Source organism: Rhinolophus hipposideros (genome assembly GCF_964194185.1).
Source record: "Rhinolophus hipposideros genome assembly, chromosome: 8".
Taxonomy (NCBI): domain Eukaryota; kingdom Metazoa; phylum Chordata; class Mammalia; order Chiroptera; family Rhinolophidae; genus Rhinolophus; species Rhinolophus hipposideros.
Genome location: NC_138054.1, coordinates 26,348,880 through 26,370,916, shown reverse-complemented (window position 1 = coordinate 26,370,916; position 22,037 = coordinate 26,348,880). Strand labels below are relative to the sequence as shown.

At 34.4% G+C, this 22,037-nt stretch overlaps 1 protein-coding gene across 2 annotated transcripts in view; it reads left to right on the top strand.

Annotated features, from left to right (window-relative positions):
* Positions 1 to 22,037, top strand: part of BTBD8 (BTB domain containing 8) — a 102,314-nt gene that overhangs the window by 57,834 nt on the left and 22,443 nt on the right. For both annotated transcript variants that reach the window (XM_081056166.1, XM_081056165.1), the window contains exons 10-17: positions 6,832 to 7,014; positions 7,708 to 7,845; positions 8,713 to 8,842; positions 11,240 to 11,301; positions 16,425 to 17,139; positions 17,394 to 17,481; positions 17,917 to 18,056; positions 19,655 to 21,958. In XM_081056166.1, the coding sequence (XP_080912292.1) occupies positions 6,832 to 7,014; positions 7,708 to 7,845; positions 8,713 to 8,842; positions 11,240 to 11,301; positions 16,425 to 17,139; positions 17,394 to 17,481; positions 17,917 to 18,056; positions 19,655 to 21,958 (3,760 nt within the window). The remainder of the gene's footprint in view (positions 1 to 6,831; positions 7,015 to 7,707; positions 7,846 to 8,712; positions 8,843 to 11,239; positions 11,302 to 16,424; positions 17,140 to 17,393; positions 17,482 to 17,916; positions 18,057 to 19,654; positions 21,959 to 22,037) is intronic.

Below are 22,037 nucleotides of genomic sequence, written 5' to 3'. Positions count from 1 at the left end.
AACTGGTGAGATACCATTGCAAAAAAATCAGTGTAAATTTGTTTATGCTAATGAAGGACTTTGTAGTTTTGTGTTGTTTTTGTACAAGTAGGGAATCAATGCGAAATGGTGAGTGCCTCACTAGGACAGGAGGTCAGGGGACTGGGCCACGTCACAGAGCCAGGAAGTGGCAGAGCTAGGTAGGAGCTGAGCACCATGCTTCCTTCAGCAACATCCTGCCTCCAGGATACTCTAGGTTTCCTTTGTGGCCCTGCTTTCCAGCGGAAAGGAGAGAAGGGAAGTGTCTATGATGGCAGTGTCAGCATCCCCTAAGGACTGAGGCCAGTAGGTTGGGACAGCCATGCCTGCCAGGGAGCCAGCTGTGTCATCTGCTAGTGCCCAGTTCCAAGGACTTTTGTAATTTTGTTGCTTACTATTTTGCATTAGTTTCTTTGGTCAGTGAAGTTCTTCCTTGCTCATCAAGGCAAACAGATGGCCCAGCTATAATTCAGTTCAACAGAGATAAAAACATCATTTACTACTAGTACGTCTACTACTACTACGAGGAGGAGGAGGAGTATTTGGTGGCTTTTTAAGACCTTTACCGTTCAAAACATACTTTTTATTTTTTGAAATTTGGTATAAGACAGGTATTTTTATCTTTATTTTAAACATGAGAAAAGAGAATCAGAGAGGTAAGTGCTTTATTCAAGTTCACAATGTCAGTAAATGACAAAGCCAAGTCTTAAAACCAGTTGCTCCCATTCTAAAGATAATATGATAGGTGCTCAACGTGGGCAAAGATTTTTCTTTAAAGAAATGTGGGCCTTGACTTCAAGGAACTCACAGATTGATGGAAGAATCGGCGTTTAACCACCGTGCTTCCCCCAAAATAAGACCTAACCAGAAAATGATTTTTCAGGATGACATCCCCTGAATATAAGCCCTAATGCATCTTTTGGAGCAAAAATTAATATAAGACCCAGTCTTACTTTTGGGGAAAGACGGTAAGTAAAAATACAAGTTAGAATATGAGTGCTAACAGCAAGTTCCACGTCAGTCTCATTTACCTTCATAGCCTCAGCCTTGGAACAGTGTCTAGCACTTAGCAGGCACGCGGTATATATTGTCAAGTAAATAAATGAATGAATAAGTATAATTTGTATTTCAGGTATGTACGTGAGATCACAGAGGTTAAAACAATTGATTTTGATTAGAAGGATGAGAGGTAGTTTAAGATGAACCTGAAGATAGAGGACAATTTCAAAATAAAGTATATTAGGGCATTTCTGATAGATTTTTTAAGTGTGTCCAGGATCCTGGAGACTGGGCAGTTCTAATATTCTGCTGTAACTGGAATGAAAAAAAGATAAGGCTGGGGAGAGGCTAACGCCAGATTGGGAGGAATCTTAACTGAGTGTCTTATTAAGAAGTTGTTTTGTGTTTTTTTTACAAGTGGTTTAACTGAAGAATAAGCCCTTCATATTATGCCTTTCCTCTCCTACCATATTTTATTTTGATTTTATAGTTCTAATCGGGTCCTTGTAAGCTTTGTGAACACTTGTTTTTTCCTTTTAAGACAGATAAAAAGATGAACATTAGAAAAGCCAAACACCCACTTTGATCAGTAGTCTTTTGGCATCATGGTGATTATAATGAAAATTTGAAATTTTGTCTTTTTTTGTGGATATTCAAGTTTTAAGAAACATTAATATATTCCTCATATTTTGTTATATAAATAAAATATACAGAGAGTGCCCAAAAAATGTATACACATTTTAAGAAACAAAAAAAAACTGTGTTAAAACTGTAATATTCAATATATGCCGATAACAAAAGGTGAATACAAGTCATGTGTATATGTATTTTTGGCACCCCCGGTATTTAGTTTTCAATTAAAAAATAGAATATTAAAAATATTCTATTTAATATTAAATTAAAATTAGAAATATGTTATCCAAAAAAATGAAAGAAAGAGCAAGCAGTCTTAAGTTGTTTTTAGTTCTGATTCAGTTCAACCACATGTACCATGGTAGTTACTTTACTCCATCAGTGATATGCCCACACTGTCTTATCCTAAGAAGGTGCTGCGCTGGACTATATTTGAAGATTTTTTAAAAAATTTTAATGTGTGGGACTTTGAGGTTTTTCTTTTTCTTGGTCACTATGCAGCCGTTCAAGTAAAATGCGGTTGCTCCCTCCTCCCAAGTACAAACCATTGCTTTTGTGAGGAAGGGAGAGCAGGGTGGGGGAAGGAGTGGAAGAGAGAAAGGTGTTAGAAAAGTTAGGACTTCATAATGTAATTACTTGAATTATTTCAAAATATGATTAAATTTTTCTATTTCAAAACGCTTTGTCTAAGCTGTTTAAAAAGACAAATTATGAAGTGTTTTTAAATTTAGAAAAGTTAAGACAGTCTAGTTGTATGGGTGGTCACTACAGTAAAACTAAAGTTGTATATATTTCATGCTATTAGTCCTAAGGCAAAAGGGTAGCTGAAGGCCTATTTGATCAACACTATATCATAAGGATTAAGAAATAGTATGAGTCAAAAGAAAAAAAAAGAAATAGTATGAGTCATTGTGTTTCTTCAATATATGGTGTTAAGACAACCAGGAAGCTAGCTGGAAAAAAATTAAGTCTGATCTATACTTTACATCCTGATATGCCAGGATATATTCCAAATGGATCAAAGGTTTGGATGTAAGAAAAATTTCATCATTAAAATACTGCAATAAACTCTGGGAGAATTATTTTATAACCTTGGCAGGGAATAGGGATACAAAATTCAGAAGCCATAAAAAAATTTCATTACATAAAAATGCAAAATTTCTGTATTATAAAAACCAACCATAAGCAAAGTCAAAAGGCAGTTCATATCATACTCATAATTCTATTTTTCCTAATACGGAATTCCTACAAGTTGATTTAGGAAAAGGAGAAAAACAGCTAAACATAGGATAAGATTAGACAGTTCACAAAGAAAATACAGACATCTCTTAATTTGATGAACAAATTCTCAGCTTCATTTATTTAAGAGAAATGGACATAAAATTGCACTGTTGGACCATTTTCTACCTTTTAGACTGAAAAAAATAAGGAAATTTGTACTGTTAATAAGGGTGTAGGGAAGGGTATAAATTAGCATAACTTTTTCAAACTTTTTTGACTGTGCCCTAAAGTAAGAAATTCTTGTTTTGTAACCCAGTATACTCACACATATAGAACCGAAACAAGTTTCACAAAAGAATACTTACCGTTATTACATACGTACTGATAGTTTCTGTCCTTCTCTTCTCTTCTCCTCCTGTCCTCTCTTGTCCTCTCCTGTCCTCTCCTCTCCTCTCTTCTTCTTTCCTCTCCTCTCCTCTCTCTCCTATTTTGTTTTGTTTTGTAATGCTGATTGTGAATCACTAAAAATACTTATCTAGGTTGTTAGGAGAGGAATCTACAGTTTGGAAAGCAGTGCTCCATTGAATGTACGCTGCCAATGTTTGGGGTACTCCTGCTGCTCCACCTCATATCCTCCTGGCCCATGTGTGTACTCTTGCCATCGCTGCAGCATCCAACTGCACACGAATATCAACTGGCAGCACTTTCCCTCAGCCACAGCACACTTTCTCCCTTTCTGCCTGGAGGCTTCACTGCTACTCACACAGGGTACCTGCAGTTCTGCAATTCTGACATCTATGCAAACCTGGAAGTAGAAGGGAATTAAATCCCCAGGGAACAAATCTTGACCAATGGGATATTGGGAGCCAGTGGTTAAATGTTCCCCTTTTCTGTCCCTTGGATGAATAATCAAAGTGCATTCTCTGTGGCTCTTCAGAGGGTCCCCAACAAGATTGAGCCCTCATTGCCTACAACAGTGAGTGCTATATCAGCGCTTCTCAAACTTAAATGTATATATAAAACACTTCAGGATCTTGGTTAAATGTAGATTCTAATTCAGAAAGTCAGGAGTGGAGCCTGAGATTCAATATTTCTAACAAGCTTTAGGTGTTGTTGCTACACTCTATAGCTAGCAGCTAGAAAACATACCCTTCTGTGGCTTTCCCTCCTTCCCTGTTTCTCTGTCCCAGTGCCTCAGATCCTCTTGGGATCACATCTCAAAATAAACTACCTGCAAAGAAGCCTGTTTCTCAGGCTCAGTTATTAGGCAGAACCCAGCCTAAGACAAGTAGTATTGACCAGCAATTCTGTGTTTTGGAATTTATCCTATAGATATATTCACATATGTGTGAAATAATGTTATCTACAAGGTTATTACATTATAACAATAGCAAAAAATTGGAAACAACTAATGTAAGAGGACTGGTTGAATGACAATGGTACATCCATATTATGGACTGTTACATAGCTGTTAAACAATAACAAGGCTCTTTAAATTCTGATAAGAAAAATATTCCAGATGTTTGCTAAGTGTAAAAGGCAGAGTACAGAGAGTACTGTGCATATTAATGCCTCCAGTTGAGTAAAATAAGGGGAAAATTACATATATATATATATTTTGTATGTACATAAAATAACTAGAAAGATACAGAAAATAAACATTGATTGGGACAATGGAAAATGTGTGGTTTGGGACACAAAGAAGAGGGAGATGTTTCTTAGTAATGTCCTTTGTATATTTTTGAAGTTTGAACCATGTATTATGTTAACTATTGAATTAAAATTTCTTGTGTTTGGTCTAGAAGTATATTACGTTTTCTTCCTTCTTTGAATGTCAAGCTACTCTGACGTTTAATGTCAGTATTCATATCAGTATGAAATAAGATCACATATCTCTGACGTTTAATGTTATCATTTATGTACATATTTTAGTTTTTCAATAGATTACAAACTAAATGACAACTATACTCTACATCTGTATTTTGAAAAATATGTTACTGTCTGAGCACATAACATATGTATATATGTACTAAACACTTTGTAGATACCTGTCAAGTTTATTTGAATACCCTACATTTGGCTCTACTATCAGAAAAATCCCTATAGTAGAGCAAATTGGGTTTATTGCCTAAAACTCTTAGTAATTGCACCATTACTCAGGAAGTCACCAGAAAAGGAAAGGATGCTGGTACCGAAAAACAGACAAAGTCAAATTATGGAAAAGTGTGATTTGTTTTTACTCTAGTAAATAAAGCAGAGGAAGTACATGTTTTAAAATAATTCTTGGGTGGCCAGTTAGCTCAGTTGGTTAGAGCATGGTGCTAATAACCCCAAGGTTACCAGTTCGATCACTGCGTGGGCCACTGTGAGCTGCGCCCTCTTTTAAAAAAAAAAAATTATTGTTAAGTGGGTACAATTTTTAAAGTCTTGATGTTCAAGAATTAAACTTAATTTAGCTTAGGAATTCACTTAGAAACTCTAAGTCTCTGATAATGCTAAAAGATCAGCAATTATTTGAGTGTCGACCATGACCCATTTTTATACTAGACCCCAGGGATACAGTGGTGAGCCAAAATAGGCATGCTTTCGCACTCAATAAACATACAGCCTACTAAGAGAGACGGATATTAGTCAAATAGTTATGTTCATGATTGAATAATTACAAATGAATTAAGTGATCTAAAGAAAAGGGACAGGTTCTCTGATGACATGTGTAAAGGGAATCTGATGTAGGTACAGGAATCGGAAGAAGTAGTGCTTGAGGTGAGATCTGAAAGATAGAAAGGGTGTGCAAAGTTAACATCTTGCAGCCTATGTTAAGGATTTCAGGCTCTCATTTCTAGATTTATCAGTTATCTATTGCCATGTAACAAAACCACACCAAAACTAAGTGGCTTAAAACTACAGTTAATTGTTTCTCACAATTTTGTGGGTTGACTGGGTGATTCTTCTGCTGATCTTGCCTGAACACAGTCCTGTGGCTGCTTTCAACTTCTCTAAGTTGGAGTCTGGGCCTTCCACCCCATGTGGTCTTTCTTACCACGTGTCTGTATGGCCGTGTGTTCTCAGAATTCCAAGAGGGTAAAGAGAAGAGGCAAGGATTTTTGAGGCCTAGGCTCTGGAATTTGTACAATACCACTATTTGTGCGAGCAAGTGAAAAGGCCAGTCTAGGTACAGGGATGAGAAAATAGAGTCCAACTTTTGGTGGATAGAGCTACAAAGAATTTGTGGCCATGTTTTTCAACCTACTACAATGTATCAGGTAACTATTCAATAAATAGTTATTTACCAAGCATTGTCTTAAGAACTAGAAATCAAACATAAATAAAATATAGTAATTTATAAGTTGCTATTTTTTTTCCCTTGGAGCCCATGGTAATTGTGTATTGTCATTCAATTTTCAATAGATATCAGTATTTATGAACATTTTTTTTATGGTATAAAAATGAATCATCATTGAATGATATAAAAAGAGGAGTCATACCTAATTAGAGAGGAGGAAAAAAAATTACTGGGGAGCATAAGTAATTTTTAGCCTTTCTAAATTTGTAATAAAGAACATGTTTTATGACTTTTGAGTCATAAAAGAATTAAGGCTATGTCATTGTAGCCATGTAGTTACAAATGATAATCTATAAGGACAAAAATTAATTCAGCAGTGAAAATCTCAGGAAAATCCAGTTTTTCTTTGTAGTTATAACTTTGCTCTCAGGTTTGTTTTAGCTATCTTTTAAAGGTGACTTCTTCTCAGTTCAAAGTTTGCCCTTTTGGGTAATTTTGAATGAATGAATAGAATAAATAAGTATTATGTGTAAAACTAATGACAAAGATATTAGCTACCTGAAATTGTGGGTTTTTTGCAGGAAACATCACATGAAAACAAAAATATTTGATTTGCTTGGAAATTTTTTTATGAGTAGTAATCTAACTTTTTTCCATATATTTTTTTAAATTATAAGAATGATAAGAATGCTGCTTTTCTTCTGATGGAAAGTGACAGGCTAATCATGAGTTTACCGAGAGTAAAGTGGACAGAAGCTGCACTGACTATGGCGTCTCGACTCCAAGAAGAATGTATTGCATTTATTATAGAAAACTTCTCCAAGGTCATTCAAAGTGAAAATTTTGCTCTTTTTTTACAGGTACTATGTGTAAAATTATATCCCATATTTAGTTCCATCTTTGTGTTCTGATTATAATTATGCAAGAGTTTTTAAATGCAGGTTGCCTTTGATTAAATTAGGATGGCTTAAATAAATTCCGTAGCAGATGGCATGTTTGCATAGGATTTAGAGCAGTGATGAAAAGGATTTTTGGCTCACAAGATAATGAAGGCAGGAGGGGACAGGTTTGCATACCCTGGCAAGGCACAATGTTAACTCTGGCCAACTCTAGCTCTATCAGCATAAGCCATATTTTAGAAACCAAAGTCATAAAGATATTGTTTTGGTCAGTAATATAATTATGGTACATGCGAAATCCTTTGTTTTACTAGGGACCCACTTTGTTTAAATTTACTAGTTGAATAAAGAACTATTACTTATTTTTAAAAGATTCTGCTTTTAGGACTATTTTGGCTCTTAAGAATGTGTGTGTATGTATGTATGTGTGTGCAGATATTTTTAACAAAGGAAAGGGATTATAAGCATTAACAAAGGAAAGGGATTATAAGTTATTATAATTATATAATTCTAATAATATTATTAACAGAAGAAATAAGATTTCTGGTTGGCTTCATTCAGCCAGTTATGATGGTCTGCTATTATGCCAGACTTTCACATTTTTTACACATTTTACATGTATTCCTATTAAATACCAGTTTCTGTGTTTTGTAGTCACAAGCAATGAGCAGCACAGCTGATCTGTTGGACAAAATTTTTAAAGCAATTGAAGAAAACATTACCACTGAGAATAGTTGCTCTCTTCTTATGGCTCTGGACATGTTACTGAACTCTGACAGTACAAAAGAAATGGTATTGAATGTAATAAAGTTCATTAAAATGGTATAACATTTGAACTGTTTTAAGATTTTAAAATATGTGCACATTTTAAATGTTGCTTGGTTCATTGAAACTCTGTAATGGACACCTGGAGGTTGGTTATAGTCTCTACTTTCGTGTATATTTAGAATTTTTTTTATAGTACAAACATTTTTTAATTTCATTTACTTCCAAATGGACTTATTGTAAAAGTTTAGAATTTGGCAGTTTTACTGGCTATTTCTAGACATAGTTTGGTGCTTAAAATATTAATTGGTATAGCATAACTAGTAATTTCTCCTTGGTCACTACATTAAATTGCCTAAATATAAAACTTATATAGAATTTTAAACAATTTTTTATCATCAGTATCTTATTTTTATAATAAATTCTTAATTCCTTTTTGTCTTTAAATAATCATTTAAAATAGGATTGACACGGAAAAAGTAAAATTAAAATATTATTTAAATACAATAATCAGTGGTAATTGATAAGCTAATTGCAATTTGTATTTGTTCAACAAGAATGATAAATAATTTCATCATATTTATTACTATTGCATAGAGTATTTGACCTTGTAATGTCATAGTGGATTTTAAAAGGCTGGGGAAGCTATTCATGTGAAGGCCATTGGTGGTTTAAAATGTTTGGTTGACAGAATGAGATTTAGCTTCACGTTCACTATAAAATTCTGTTGTGAAGAATAAGCCTTCATAAATAACATGTACCCGATGATCTTAAAAACCTTAAGTGATGACATCATTGATTTAGTTTAGGAATAAGTAGATTCGGAAAGGAATAATGACTGGTTGCTATGACAATGTGGCTCTCACCAGCTGCTGATTTGTTGCTTGAACACAGGGTTTTACGTGCAAGATCCAGGCTCTGCGTGATAAGCTGTGGATCTTCCTGGTTCAGTCTTTCTATGCTGTTCGTCACACAGGAAGCTGGAAGCTGATGAGCACAGATGATCAACAGAAAATCCAAGCAGGTATGTTGGCCTTGAGATTTTTTTATTCTTATAATCTTTGTGACAAGAGATACTTTGAGGGGATTCTAATAAGTGGTAGGATTAATGTTTGTTTGCTTCTGTTCAATAATAGCTTGCTAATTGAAACTAGTGATAGTATGTTTAGGCATTTTTAACAAATCGTGCTTTTTTGCTCTTCCTAGAAGATGAAATATATATAATTTCATATATATATGAATCATTTTATATGTATGTATAAATTTTTAATCTTACTTTATATTAGAAACAATGTACTAGCCAAATTTGTTTAAAAGCATTCTTGTTTTACTTAAAGAGATTACAAATGTAAGAAAATGTAATCCATATAGAACAGATTATTAAATGTACCTTCTCTCTCTTTTTAATTATATTTTTCCATAAAGCTTTTCCATCTTTTGCATAAGATAGTGGTTTTGCCTAGATTAGATGGCTTTATTTCATAATTGATTTGTTCAGTGATACGGTGTGTGCTATTGCGGAGTGTCCCTCAGGAGCCGCACAGTGGTCTCTGACATTTGATAGGCACCATTTGACACATTAGCATTAAACAAAAAATGTATATTGCTCAGAATGTGTGTTTGTTTCAAAAATATTAGAATAAAAATTTGAGGCTATGGAACTAAAAATGGCTTCATGACTATTTTTGGGTTAAAGCAGGTGCCTTAGAAAAAATATTGGCAGATTCAGCAAGTGTACTTTTAAACATTTTAAGTTAAGAGACTATGTTTTATGAAGCAAATATTTTTGTACTATAGAACATGGAAGCTGTATGTGATATATTCTTGATAGTACATAGACATGTTAAATTCTTTAATGGTTTAGTCAGAATATGATCTGCTCTGTCTTGCGTTAAGCATAAAATAATAGTGTAGGTAGATGTGATTTCAAGAACACTTTTCAAGGAAATTCCAAAATCATGAAACAACAAAAATCATGAGAAGGTCTTTAGAAATTGGAATTTTTTTCCTGTGACCATTTCTGTATTGATTTTTAGATAACAGTTTAATCTTTACTATAAAATCTATACAATGTGAAGAAGTAAGGTCAGCTCTCTTCTGATTAGCACTAAACTTTTTTTTCTCCACTTTAGAGGATTACATAGTTAAGTTGGGCCTCAATGTTCTTTATCTTAATTCTTCAAAGTGCTAATTGAAATTACATGTACACACACACACACATACACACATATACATATCTAAAACAAGTTATTGGTAATCCAACTAATTGTCAAAAAGAATTTTTCAATCTATTACATCATATCAGTGTAAAAATAATGTTTTTTTAATCTTAAGTGTATTGAATTATAATGATTCCTGACTTATGGACAATTACTGCATCGGGAAATCCCAGAAAAAGCAGTGATTCTAGGTTGTCTTTGTTATAACGTTTCTTGTATTCTAGTTTGAGTTACTGACCTCTGGGAGAAACCTTGTATTCATTTCTTCCTGTATATTATTGTGCAAAGTCATTTGCTAACTATAAATCAGTCCTGATTATGCCATTTCTGCTTTGTCTTATATCACAGATCCTATAGAATAGAGATAATAGAGATGCATGGTAGAGTTACAGATAATGTAATGTATTTACATTAGCTGGTTTAATAAAAATCAGATAATTTTTGGAAATTATGTGTATTTTTTCAAAATATATTTTAAAGCCCATAACCTTCAAAAAGCAAAAATACGTTAGCTAAACTGTATGTATAGCTCTTGTACCATTATTCCTATACATTTTCCTGATGTCATTCAAATTCTTATTTGAAGAACATAAACGTGAGTTCCCCAGTAATTCCCAATAAATCTAATCTATAAATGAATTTTTATGTAATTCTAAAAATAATATGAGTTTGAGGATTGTTTGTTGTTTCATTTTCAACAGAATCTTATTTTTTTCTCTTTCCTCCTCATGATATACCTGCAAAACCAGAAAATATTTGTAATTCATTTCAACAGAGTATTTTTATGTTTTTTAGGATAAACATTTTTTCATATGTAAGTTTATAAAATATGACATTTGCTACAATCTAATTTTTTGAAATTTAGCAAATTAAATGAAATCAGTTAGCTCTAAAATTTTACAGCTTGAGAAAATTTTGGTTTTTATAAATGTATGAATCTTCTCTGTGAGATTGTACATTTCTCATTAATTTTAATATCATAAAATCTATAGGGACTAGAAAATATGATTGAAAATATGGTTCTTTAAAAAAAACTTCTAAAATATAATAGGGAATTTTTTATGTGTACTAGATTGATTTCAGCTATTTTAAAATTATTTTGCATCGAAACAACCTTTGTTTGGTAGGTATACTATTTTCCCTCTAATTCTATGTTAATAATAGTACCTCCTATAAAAATAAATTGCTGTTTCTTTTTACAGCTGCATTTGACAAAGGTGATGATCGAAGACTTGGCAAAAAGCCTATATTCAGTAGCTCTCAGGTAAACTTTAAAATTTTTGTACGTCCAATTGAAAAAAGGTACAAATAATTTAAATTTTATTATTTTATATTTCAGAATAATTTTTTAAAAAATCTATTCTTTCATTAATTAAAGTTATTTTTTATCTGCAACGATATGGATTGACCTACAGAACATTATGCTAAGTGAAATAAGTCGGATGGAGAAAGACAGATATCATATGATCTCACTTATGTGTGGAATCTAAAGAATAGAATAAATGAATAAACTGATCAGAAAAAAAGTTATTTTTTTTAAAGAATTAACTTTTTTTTTTTTAATGGGCAAGGGGAACAGGACTTTATTGGGGAACAGTGTGTACTTCCAGGATTTTTTTTCAAGTCAAGTTGTTGTCCTTTCAATTGTAATTGTGGAGGGTACAATTCAGCTCCAGGTCCAGTTGCCATTGTTAGTTGCAGGGGGTGCAGCCCACCATCCCTTGCGGGAGTCGAGGCATCGAACTGGCAACCTTGTGGTTGAGAGGATGCGTTCCAACCGACTGACCCATCCGGGAGCTCAGCGGTAGCTTAGCTCAATCTTAGTTGCAGGGGCAGAGCCCACCATCCCTTGCAGGAGTCAAGGAGTCGAACCTGCAGCCTTGTGGTTGAGAGCCCACTGGCCCATGTGGGAATCGAATGGCAGCCTTTGGCATTAGGAGCATGGAGCTCCAACCTCCTGAGCCACCAGGCTGGCCCAAAAAGTTATTTCTTAATGGAAATAACTTTGGGTCTTTTTAATCAAGTGAACATTTCATAAATTTTTAAATCGTGACTTTTTGATATCCAGCTGGCATAGGAAGTGTAATATTGTCTACCTTTTTTATTTCCTTGAAAGCCTTTCTGGCAAGTAACATATTGGAGCTATTCCAGTATATCAGAAATTGTCTAGGATTCTAGACCTAATTCAATATCTATTTTTCTAATTAACCTACTTCTTACAAAAGAAAAATTTCATCGTCCCAGTTTTCTCTATACTAAAATTTTAATTCACGTAATGAATATTTGATGTGCAAAAGGCAATTAGTACCAAGAGTATAGTTGTGTTTTATTTTAAAAGTTACTTTGGGTACTTATATGAGGTATCTAAAGTAGTCAAACTCTTAGAAACAGAAAGTAGAATGGTGGTTGCCAGGGCTTGGAGGGACAAGGAAAAGGTGTATTGTTCAGTGGGTATAAAGTTTCAGTTCTGTGAGATGAAAAAGTTCTAGTGATCTGTTGCACAATAAGGTTCATATAGTTAACATTACTATACAGCCCACTTAAAAATGGTTAAGATGGTAATTTTTGTGTTATTGGGTTTTTTACCACATACATACATTGGTGTGTTCATTATAATGTGAAATACTTTTTCTTCTCCAAAAAACGTTATTAATAATGATTAGAATTCCAAGCTAGCTAACTAATAGATTGTCACTTAATCAATAATATATTTGAAGTACAAAATTATACTAACATAATACATGCATTTCAATGATACGGAGACATACATTGAGGGAATGCAAAGAACATACTGCCCTTCCAGAGTGGAATAGGGAATCTTTTCTTCCTCATCAGCGACCAGATAGGAACTCACACAACTCTCAGCTACAACTGAGAACTTTCAAGACTTGAGGCAGGGATCAAGCTCCAATTGTCTTGGGTAAAAAACTGTGGGACACTGGAGCTTTTTGCCAGTAAACTTCCTAGGACTGTTTCCCAAAGTGTATTCCACAATACACCAACTCCATCATACATTCTACCTAAGAACATGTAGCATCAACTGAGTTTGAGAATTGCTACACACCATAGCTTCTTTTAGACTGATGATATACATTAGCACCTTAAAAGCTCTGAGAAACACTATGGTCAAGAACACTTATGAATTCTGTTTTACCCAAAATTTCCCCAAATTTTATAATCACAGAACACCAGTAGATTCCCCCTCAGGCCCTTTTAAGTCAGAATATATAGTTACACTGAAGATGCTCTAGGAAATGACACCTTAGGACCTCTTTTTCTGTGTACCAGTTCCCTCTTATCCCCTGTGGGTTTTCTTTTTTAAGGCCCCAGGAATTAGCCTACCTGCCTTCCTTTCCCTTGTTCTGTTATCAACCAGGCTTTTCCTCCTTTCTTGCCTTACAGTAAAATAGAACAAAGTGTCTTTTTTCAGATTGTCCAAGGCTTTATACTCTTAAACACAATGAAAAATCAGGGTAATATGTCTCCCTAAGAAAGGCAGTGGTATACTGAAATGGGTACTGGACATAGAATCAGAAGAGTTCAAATCTTGACTTCACATTTATTATCTGTATCATCTGTGAGTCCTAGTTTGCTTATTTATAAAATAGAGTGATAAAATCTAGCAAGATTATTGTGAAAATTAAGTGAAATAATTTATGTGTAATATCTAGTGTGTAGTAAGTGCTCAATAAGTGTGGAATGAATAAACGTGTTTTCCAAAAAGGGATTTTTTGGAGGTGGGAGGAAGTTAATAAGATAAGACAGAGAAAAGTTTAAGACTGCTAGTACTGAAATAGTTAAGGGTAAAAATTATATGATGTCTGGGATTTTCTTCAAAATAAAATATGAAACAAAATTGGCCCAGAGTTGATCATTGTTAAAGCTAGGTAATAGGTACATCAGGATTCATTATATTGTTCTGTCTTCTTTTGATGATGTTTAAATTTTTCTATATTAAAAAGTTAAAAAAACAAAACAAAGCAAGAGGGAATGGTAGTAGAATCAAAAGAATGTCCAAGAGAATTGTTTTAGAGGGTTATTCTTTTTTCTTTATTTTTGTCAATAGCATATGGTGCCCATTCTCAGCTGGCCATTTGTGTATAGGAAATATATGTGAACTTTGTAGACGTTATGTCAGACTAACTAGAAATGCATGTAGATTGAATCCTCATTGTGCTGTACTATGTTAATGTGAAATTTCTAAAGGAGGGTAGCTACCCCATATACTACAGAAATCTCACGCATAGAATGATGCTTTAAAACAGATAGATTCAATTAGAGAATAAATTAAGCATGATCAGTTTTAAGGGTGGGAAGAGGTCCACCTGATTTTAGGTATTAAAAATAAATATATGGGACCAGCCCGGGGCTCAGGCGGTTAGAGCTCCATGCTCCTGGCTCCGAAGGCTGCCGGTTCGATTCCGATATGGGCCAGTGGGCTCTCGACCACAAGGTTGCCAGTTCGATTCCTCGAGTCCCGCAAGGGATGGTGGGCTCCACCCCCTGCAACTAGGATTGAACACGGCACCTTGAGCTGAGCTGCCTCCCGGATGGTTCAGTTGGTTGGAGCACCGGCTCTCAACCACAAGGTTGCCAGTTCAATTCCTCGAGTCCCGCAAGGGATGGTGGGCTGCACCCCCTGCAACTAGAAATGGCGGCCGGACCTGGAGCTGGGTTGTGCCCTCCACAACTAGGATTGAATGGACAACAACTTGACTTGGGAAAAAAAAGGCCTGGAAGTACACATTGTTCCCCCATAAAGTCCTGTTCCCTTTCTAAAAGATATACATATATATTTTAAAAGTTAAAATAAATATTTTTGAGGTAAGATTTGATCAGAAAACAAAAAATGAGGACCAAGCCTATTGGAACTTATAAATATTATACAGAATCCTAGAACACCGCCCTGAATAGAACCAGTCTCCACCCTCTGGACATGTATACTCTGAGGCCCAGAAATGTTAATGACTTTTTAGATAGCCTAAGTCAGAGGGAAAGCTAGGATAAGAATCTGCTGATTCTTTTATTATCATACCTTGCTTTTCCCTAAACTTAGCCAGGTGATTATTTATTATATATGTATGTATGTATATATGTATGTGGGTATATATACACAGCCACACACACATATATGTTATTTTTATCTCAGACAAATTTTTAGTGTAAATTAGAAGCTTTCTATATTTAGAAATAATTAGACCCTGAACTGTATATCAATATATGCTCACATTGGATAACATTCATCACATTTTTTTGCGTGCCCAGTATGTGATATGCGATGGGCACAGTGCTAAGGGATACAAAGATGATGACCCAGGCTCTGCCTCTCACCGCTACAATCTCATACAGCTTTTCAGAGAGGGGAAAGTATTTATATAAAGAATGGCAATAGAACCTTACATTTGTATTCTAAAATTTCTCTACCAATTTAAACAATAGTTTGTTCCCTTCCATATCAAGATTGGTTCTGAACAAAATGATGAAATAGGTGCATTTGTCTTCAGTGCCCTTCTGTTTTCCCCTTTTTACCTACTTTACCTATTTTTAGGACCCCTTTTTCTCTACTTCCTCCAGACAACCAATACTGCATTACTATCTTTTTCCCCCTTATATTACTATTTTGTTTCTTTCAAAAACTAAACTTTTCAAATGTAATGTGTTTTGTGTCATATTTCTCAGGAGTGTTTGTTTGTTTTTAAATAAGGACTCCAAGAAGTACACAGTGCTTACCACAAAGGATAAAATTTCTGGCATTTGGTGATAAAACTTCTGGTATTTGGGTTGAAGAGAGAATTTTTGGTGAAAATTTTGATAATGTCCCTCCAATTATACCACACAGATAACTACCTACTTAAAGCAGTAAATCATGAGGTCCTAGTTCCACCCCTTGTCAGCATATGATCTTGGGTAAATCACATACCTGCTTTAATCCCCAGTTATCCTGCCTAAGAAATTGAGAGAGCAACAGGAGTATCTCATAGGATTGTTCTGAGGATTAAACCAGATGATGTATGAAAAGGGTTTGAGCACAGAATCTGGGAGTAGATCCTCAAAACAATTGTTATTCACTCAAGGCCTCCTGACACTGTTAGGTATTAATTTTCTATCATAACTTCATAAAGTTAAATAATACACCTTTTTAAAAGTATAGTCTTTGAATTTTTTTATGCTGCATTTTAGATTTCATTAAGGTAATATGATTAAGGACACATTGAAAATATTGCTCAAAATGACCAAAGATAATTCAAGTTTTGAGTGGCCTGAAATCTTATAATTTGAAACTCCTTTGGGGAGGGGGTTTCCTTTGAAAAACTGGCTTTTTAAAATGTACAGTATTATATGTCAAAGACTTCAGTCAAGTTACAAGTTTTGTTTTTTTCTTTGTAGCAAAGGAGACAAGTTTCTGATTCGAGTGTTCTAAAAATCAAATCTTTGAGAGAAAATAACAAGAAAGAGTGTTGGAGTTGTCCCTCTACTAATCAAAAGATGAAATCCGATGGATTAGGAGCATCTGGACATTCATCAAGTACTAATAGAAATGCTATAACTAAAACTTGGAAGCGTGATGATTTAAAGGAAAAGGATGGTACAAAAACAGTATCTAAGATTACAAAAGAATTAAAATCTGGGGGAAGAAATGTTTCTGGGAAGCCCAAAGCTATAATAAAACCCAAAACAGAAAACAGTGATAATGCAAAGTCAGCAAACACGTCACCTGGACAAGTTGTGGAAACATCAGCAACAGCAGCAGCAGCAAATGGACAGAAAAATGCATTAAATGGAAAAGGAGTGAGAAATCAGGAAGGACAGATTGCAGGTGCCAGACCCAAGGTACTTACTGGAAACTTAAGTGTGCAAGCCAGAGCAAAACCTGCGAAGAAAGTGACAGGAAAAGATTCTCTAGGCCTCGGCATCGCAGGACCATCCAGCAGATCTGTGAATTCAAGTATGGAGTTACTGGTTTCCACTGAATGTCTGAATGAACCAAAAGAAAATGGATCAATAGGAGAAGAGAAGCCATCTGGTCATAAACTGTCCTTTTGTGAATCTCCAGGACAGACAGTGAAAAACAGTGTAGAAAATATGAAAACTTCCACTGTAGGTGGGTTTTAGCACTCTAATTTTTAATAGCTCCTGACAGTTATAGTTCCTAGAAAAAAATGACCTGTGTTTGGACTTTCATTTAGTTTCAAATACAAAAACATAATTATTTACATGTATTCATGCAAACAAAGAAAACACAATTCTTCCCACGTTAACATTTAATTTTGTTTATAGTGTTTGACCAGTGAATCTAGACATAATCGTTACCTATTTACTGATCTATTTAGTAACTCACTTTTTCTTAATTTACAGCAGTAAAATCTCGACCTGTTTCAAAAGTTACCAATGGAACTTCCAATAAAAAAAGCATTCATGAACAAGAAACTAATATGAATAACAGGTAAGTCTTCATTCATTGTTTTCCCTATATATTAGCTTTCTGGAAGTTAATTACATACTAACTTCTAAGTAAATATTTTAAAAATTTCTTTTTTGTTAGAAAATGTAATGTATTTACACAACAATATTTTAAAACTTCTTATTTATTAAAGGAAGTTAGTATATATATATATATATATATATATATATGCAAACTGATGATTGATGCAAAATTGAAAACAATAAGTTACACTTGTGCTACTTTATTATGCATTGCTTTATCATACCTGATCTACAATTTCATAAACTTAAAGACTTATGAACGTATGGTTTTTTATTTTCAGAAAAGATGTATTTTTTTATTTCTTTGAGGAAAAATGTATTTCACGTATGGATCTTTTAAAAGCTCCTGTTTTGGAATTTCAATGTAAAACTGAATGCAAGTCCTTTTTCTTAGTGTGCTAAAGAAGGTCACTAGCAAAGGATCTAGTGATCCAGCACCACAGGCAATTTTAAAGAAAAGAGGGAATGACAACGGATGTGCTGCAGCTCAGCAGAGGACAAAGAATAGCCCATCTAATCTTACTAAAACTCAAGGTAAGCTGAAATAGTCCTGATGTTACTTCCTTGTTTATTTAAATTGAGTAAGCAGAACTCTGATTGGGCACTTGAGCAGCAATTAAGCAATGTATTACATGGTTTCACTCACCACTTTCGTTTCATACTATAGAGATGAGATTTTATACTTTTGCTTTGTAGACAAGGATTTTGGGGTGTTGGTTTGGTTTTTATTGTCTTTGTGAGAGAAATAATTAAGGGAGTCACTGGTTTATTTGCATTTCTGGTCCTTTAATATATTATGTCCATGTTTCTTTCAAGTTTCATTGGTAACTAGGAATTCCATCTGCAAAACTGTCACTACAGAGTTCTTTAAAAAGCAGTAGTATAGCGTAGAGAGCTGTAATACATACTGTGTTTCCCCAAAATAAGATGTAGCTGAACCATCAGCTCTAATGCGTCTTTTGGAGCAAATACTATATAAGACCTGGTATTATATTATATTATACCTGGTCTTATATTATATTGTATTAAAATAAGACTGGGTCTTACATTATATTAAAATAAGACCGGGTCTTATATTAGTTTTTGCTCCAAAAGACGCTTTAGAGCTGATGATCTGGCTAGGTCTTATTTTCGGGGAAACTTATATTAATTTTTGCTCCAAAAGACACACTGGAGCTGATAGTCTGGCTAGGTCTTATTTTTGGGGAAACACAGTAGGAGGAAGAATTTTCCCTCTGGAATCTGTGCTGTGCCTGTTTTTCCATGTTGTAAGAAAGAAAAGAGTACTAATCAGACTGCATACTTTGCTAACATAATAGCTGATTTTAAAAATTAATTTGCTTTATGCATTAAGAGCAGTTTGTAAAATTCTAAAAATTTTTGAGCTAAATAATAAATATTGGAAGTAAATAAAAAATAAGGCAGAGAAAAATTAATTATGTTCTAGTTATAGTTAAAATTAAATATTTAAAAATATTTGGTAATTCTGTTTGACAGTGCTCAATATATGATCTGTAGTACTTTCATCAGTGTAAACAAATAGATTCCCCAAATTAATCCCTTTCCCCTCCAGTTACCAGTTTCAATTTCCACTGTATATCTAAGTTGTTATTTCTAAGGAGTTATAATATTAATGATCTGGTTATGAGAAATAAATTAGTTTTGTTCATGTTTGAGGAAAAACATTACAGCAATTTCAACATTTCTATTTTACGTTCAACTTGACACCTTTTCAGCTCTGTGGAACAGTCTTTTTATCCCCCCAAAACTTGAAAGGGAAGTCCTTTCCTGCTCTTTTGATACAAGAAAATAAGAATTTTTCACCTCCATATATTTATGCATATCCAATTCTGGCATAAGAATCAAGGCTCTTTACTTGAAGAAGAGAGATACGATTTTAATAATTTTACTAAGACTCTGGAATATTCCCTTTGTATTTGTAATAGAAAAATATTTTCTTTTTAATTTTATCATGCCACTAACTCCTAATCTGTAATTGTCCATTTGATCATAGTGTGTTACCATTTCATTGTTCTATTTATTTTATTTCTTCTAAAGTAATTTAAAGACAAATATTGACTTTCATGCACAAATTAGAAGGTATGTTATATTTTTAAATTTAATTTTCTTAGGATCCCAAGGAGAGTCACCAAATTCAGTAAAATCTTCAGTCTCTTCAAGGCAGTCTGATGGAAATGTGACAAAGTTGGACCACAGTACGACAGATAAGCAAACACCTAAGAGAAAAATTGTCAAGCAGGGACATACAGCTTTGCCTAAGGTTAATGCAAGAATAGTGGCAATGCCTAAAAACCCAAATCAATCTAAGAAAGGTGAAACTTTGAATAATAAAGATTCAAAACAGAAAATGCTTCCTGGACAGATCATATTGAAGACTCAGTCTTCTCAAAGACCTTTAAAAAGTGAAACATCTATTGTCCAAAAAAGTATACTTCACGGTGTATGTGATAATAATAAGGGCAGTATTACTGAACAGAAACCTCACGAACCTCTAATTAATCTCACAACTGAAATCAGTAGTATGGAAGCGGTCCAGTCATCATGCACACATGACCTACAAAAGCCATTAAACAATCAAGAAAAAGAGAAATTGGTATTAGAATGCCAAAGCATTTCAAATCTGGATAAATCAATAAAACATGAACTGGAATCAAGACAGATTTGTTCAGATAAAACTGAAACACAATTTTCCAATCACAAAGAAACAGATCATTGCAACACGGCTAAACTGCATTATCATTCTGATGGGAGTAATAATGTAGATCCAAAATTTTATAGCACCACTTCCCTAAAATCTATGATTTCAAATCCAAATGAAAACTCCTTGAACTCTAACCTAGTTTGTGATTCAGACTCCACAAATGTAGAACAACTCCATTCAGTATCAGATAAAGAAAATCAAGTAGGGAGAAGAGACACAAACAAAAAGTCAAGCATCAAAGGTGTGAAGGACATTTTACCTTGTGTTCCTGAAAGGACAAATGGTACCTTAAATACCATTCAAGATGACGGAAAATCTAAATTACCTGGGGAACAGACAATCCCTAGTCAGTTGTCTGAGGACTCTGCTATAAATGAAGACAGATATGCCACAGTAGACTCAGAGAGTTCCTCCAAGTGTTTTTTGGAACAAATATCAGGGAAAAATTCTCCTAAAGATATGGAAACAACAGAAACTCCAGAAGCTCCATTCACGAGTCAGTGGAATTTGAGTACCAGTGTTCTGCATCAGAGAGAGAGCCCTGAGTCTGACACTGGCAGTGCTACCACATCCTCAGATGACATAAAGCCCAGGTCTGAAGACTATGATGCTGGAGGATCTCAGGATGATGATGGGTCAAATGACAGAGGTATTTCTAAATGTGGCACTATGCTGTGCCATGATTTCCTTGGAAGAAGTAGCAGCGATACCAGTACTCCTGAAGAATTAAAAATATATGACAGTAACTTAAGAATTGAAGTGAAAATGAAAAAGCAAAGTAGTAATGATCTTTTCCAAGTTAATTCAACAAGTGATGATGAGATTCCTAGGAAAAGGCCAGAAAGTTGGTCTCGATCTACAGTACTCCACCCTAGGGAAAAAGAAAGTACTCTACGAGGCAGTGTCCAGTTTGCTCAGGAAGTAGATCAAGTTTCTTCCTCAGCCGATGAAACAGAAGATGAAAGATCTGAAGCTGAAAATGTTGCGGAGAATTTCTCTACATCTAACTCAGCTCCTCAGCAGTTTCAGGGGATAGTTAATCTAGCTTTTGAAGATGCAACTGAAAATGAAAGTCATGAGTTTTCTGCAACTAAAAAGTTTAAAAGGTCAGTTTTACTTTCAGTAGATGAATGTGAAGAACTGGGATCAGATGAAGGGGAAGTCCATACTCCCTTTCAGCCTTCTATAGATTCTCTTTCACCTTCTGATGTTTTTGATGGCATTTCTCATCAACATCATGGAAGGACCTGCTGCTATTCCAGATATTCACAAAGAAGCGAAGGTAGTGTTTTAGAATGTAAACAAGATAAAGGCAGTAGTGTTCGTAAAAATGAAAGCTCTCTCTTGGGTCTTAGTAACATTGACTCTTCAAGAAAAGATAAACAGAGTGCTTCAGCCACAGGAAAAACGTACACAATAGATGTCCTGTCCAAAGGAGGCAGACAGCTTCTCCCAGAAGATAAAAAAGTAAACAGTGGAAGCGATGCAGATAATGACTTTCAACAACGCAGCAAGCTGTTAGATAGTGATATAAAATCTCAAGAAAGACCATGTCATTTGGAGCTTCATCAAAGAGAACCCAATTCTGACGTACCAAAGAACAGCTCTACAAAATTTCTGGACTCCTGTCGGAGTCAACTCCTGCCTCAGGAAGGTCAAGTGAAAGAGGGCCATTCTACAGCTACCGAAAAAGCTAACATTGCTTTATCTGCAGGTAATGTACAGAAATAGAAATGTTAAATCCATATGAAAATTAGTCTATAGAGTTTTAAAGTTGTATGTAGCCCTGAATG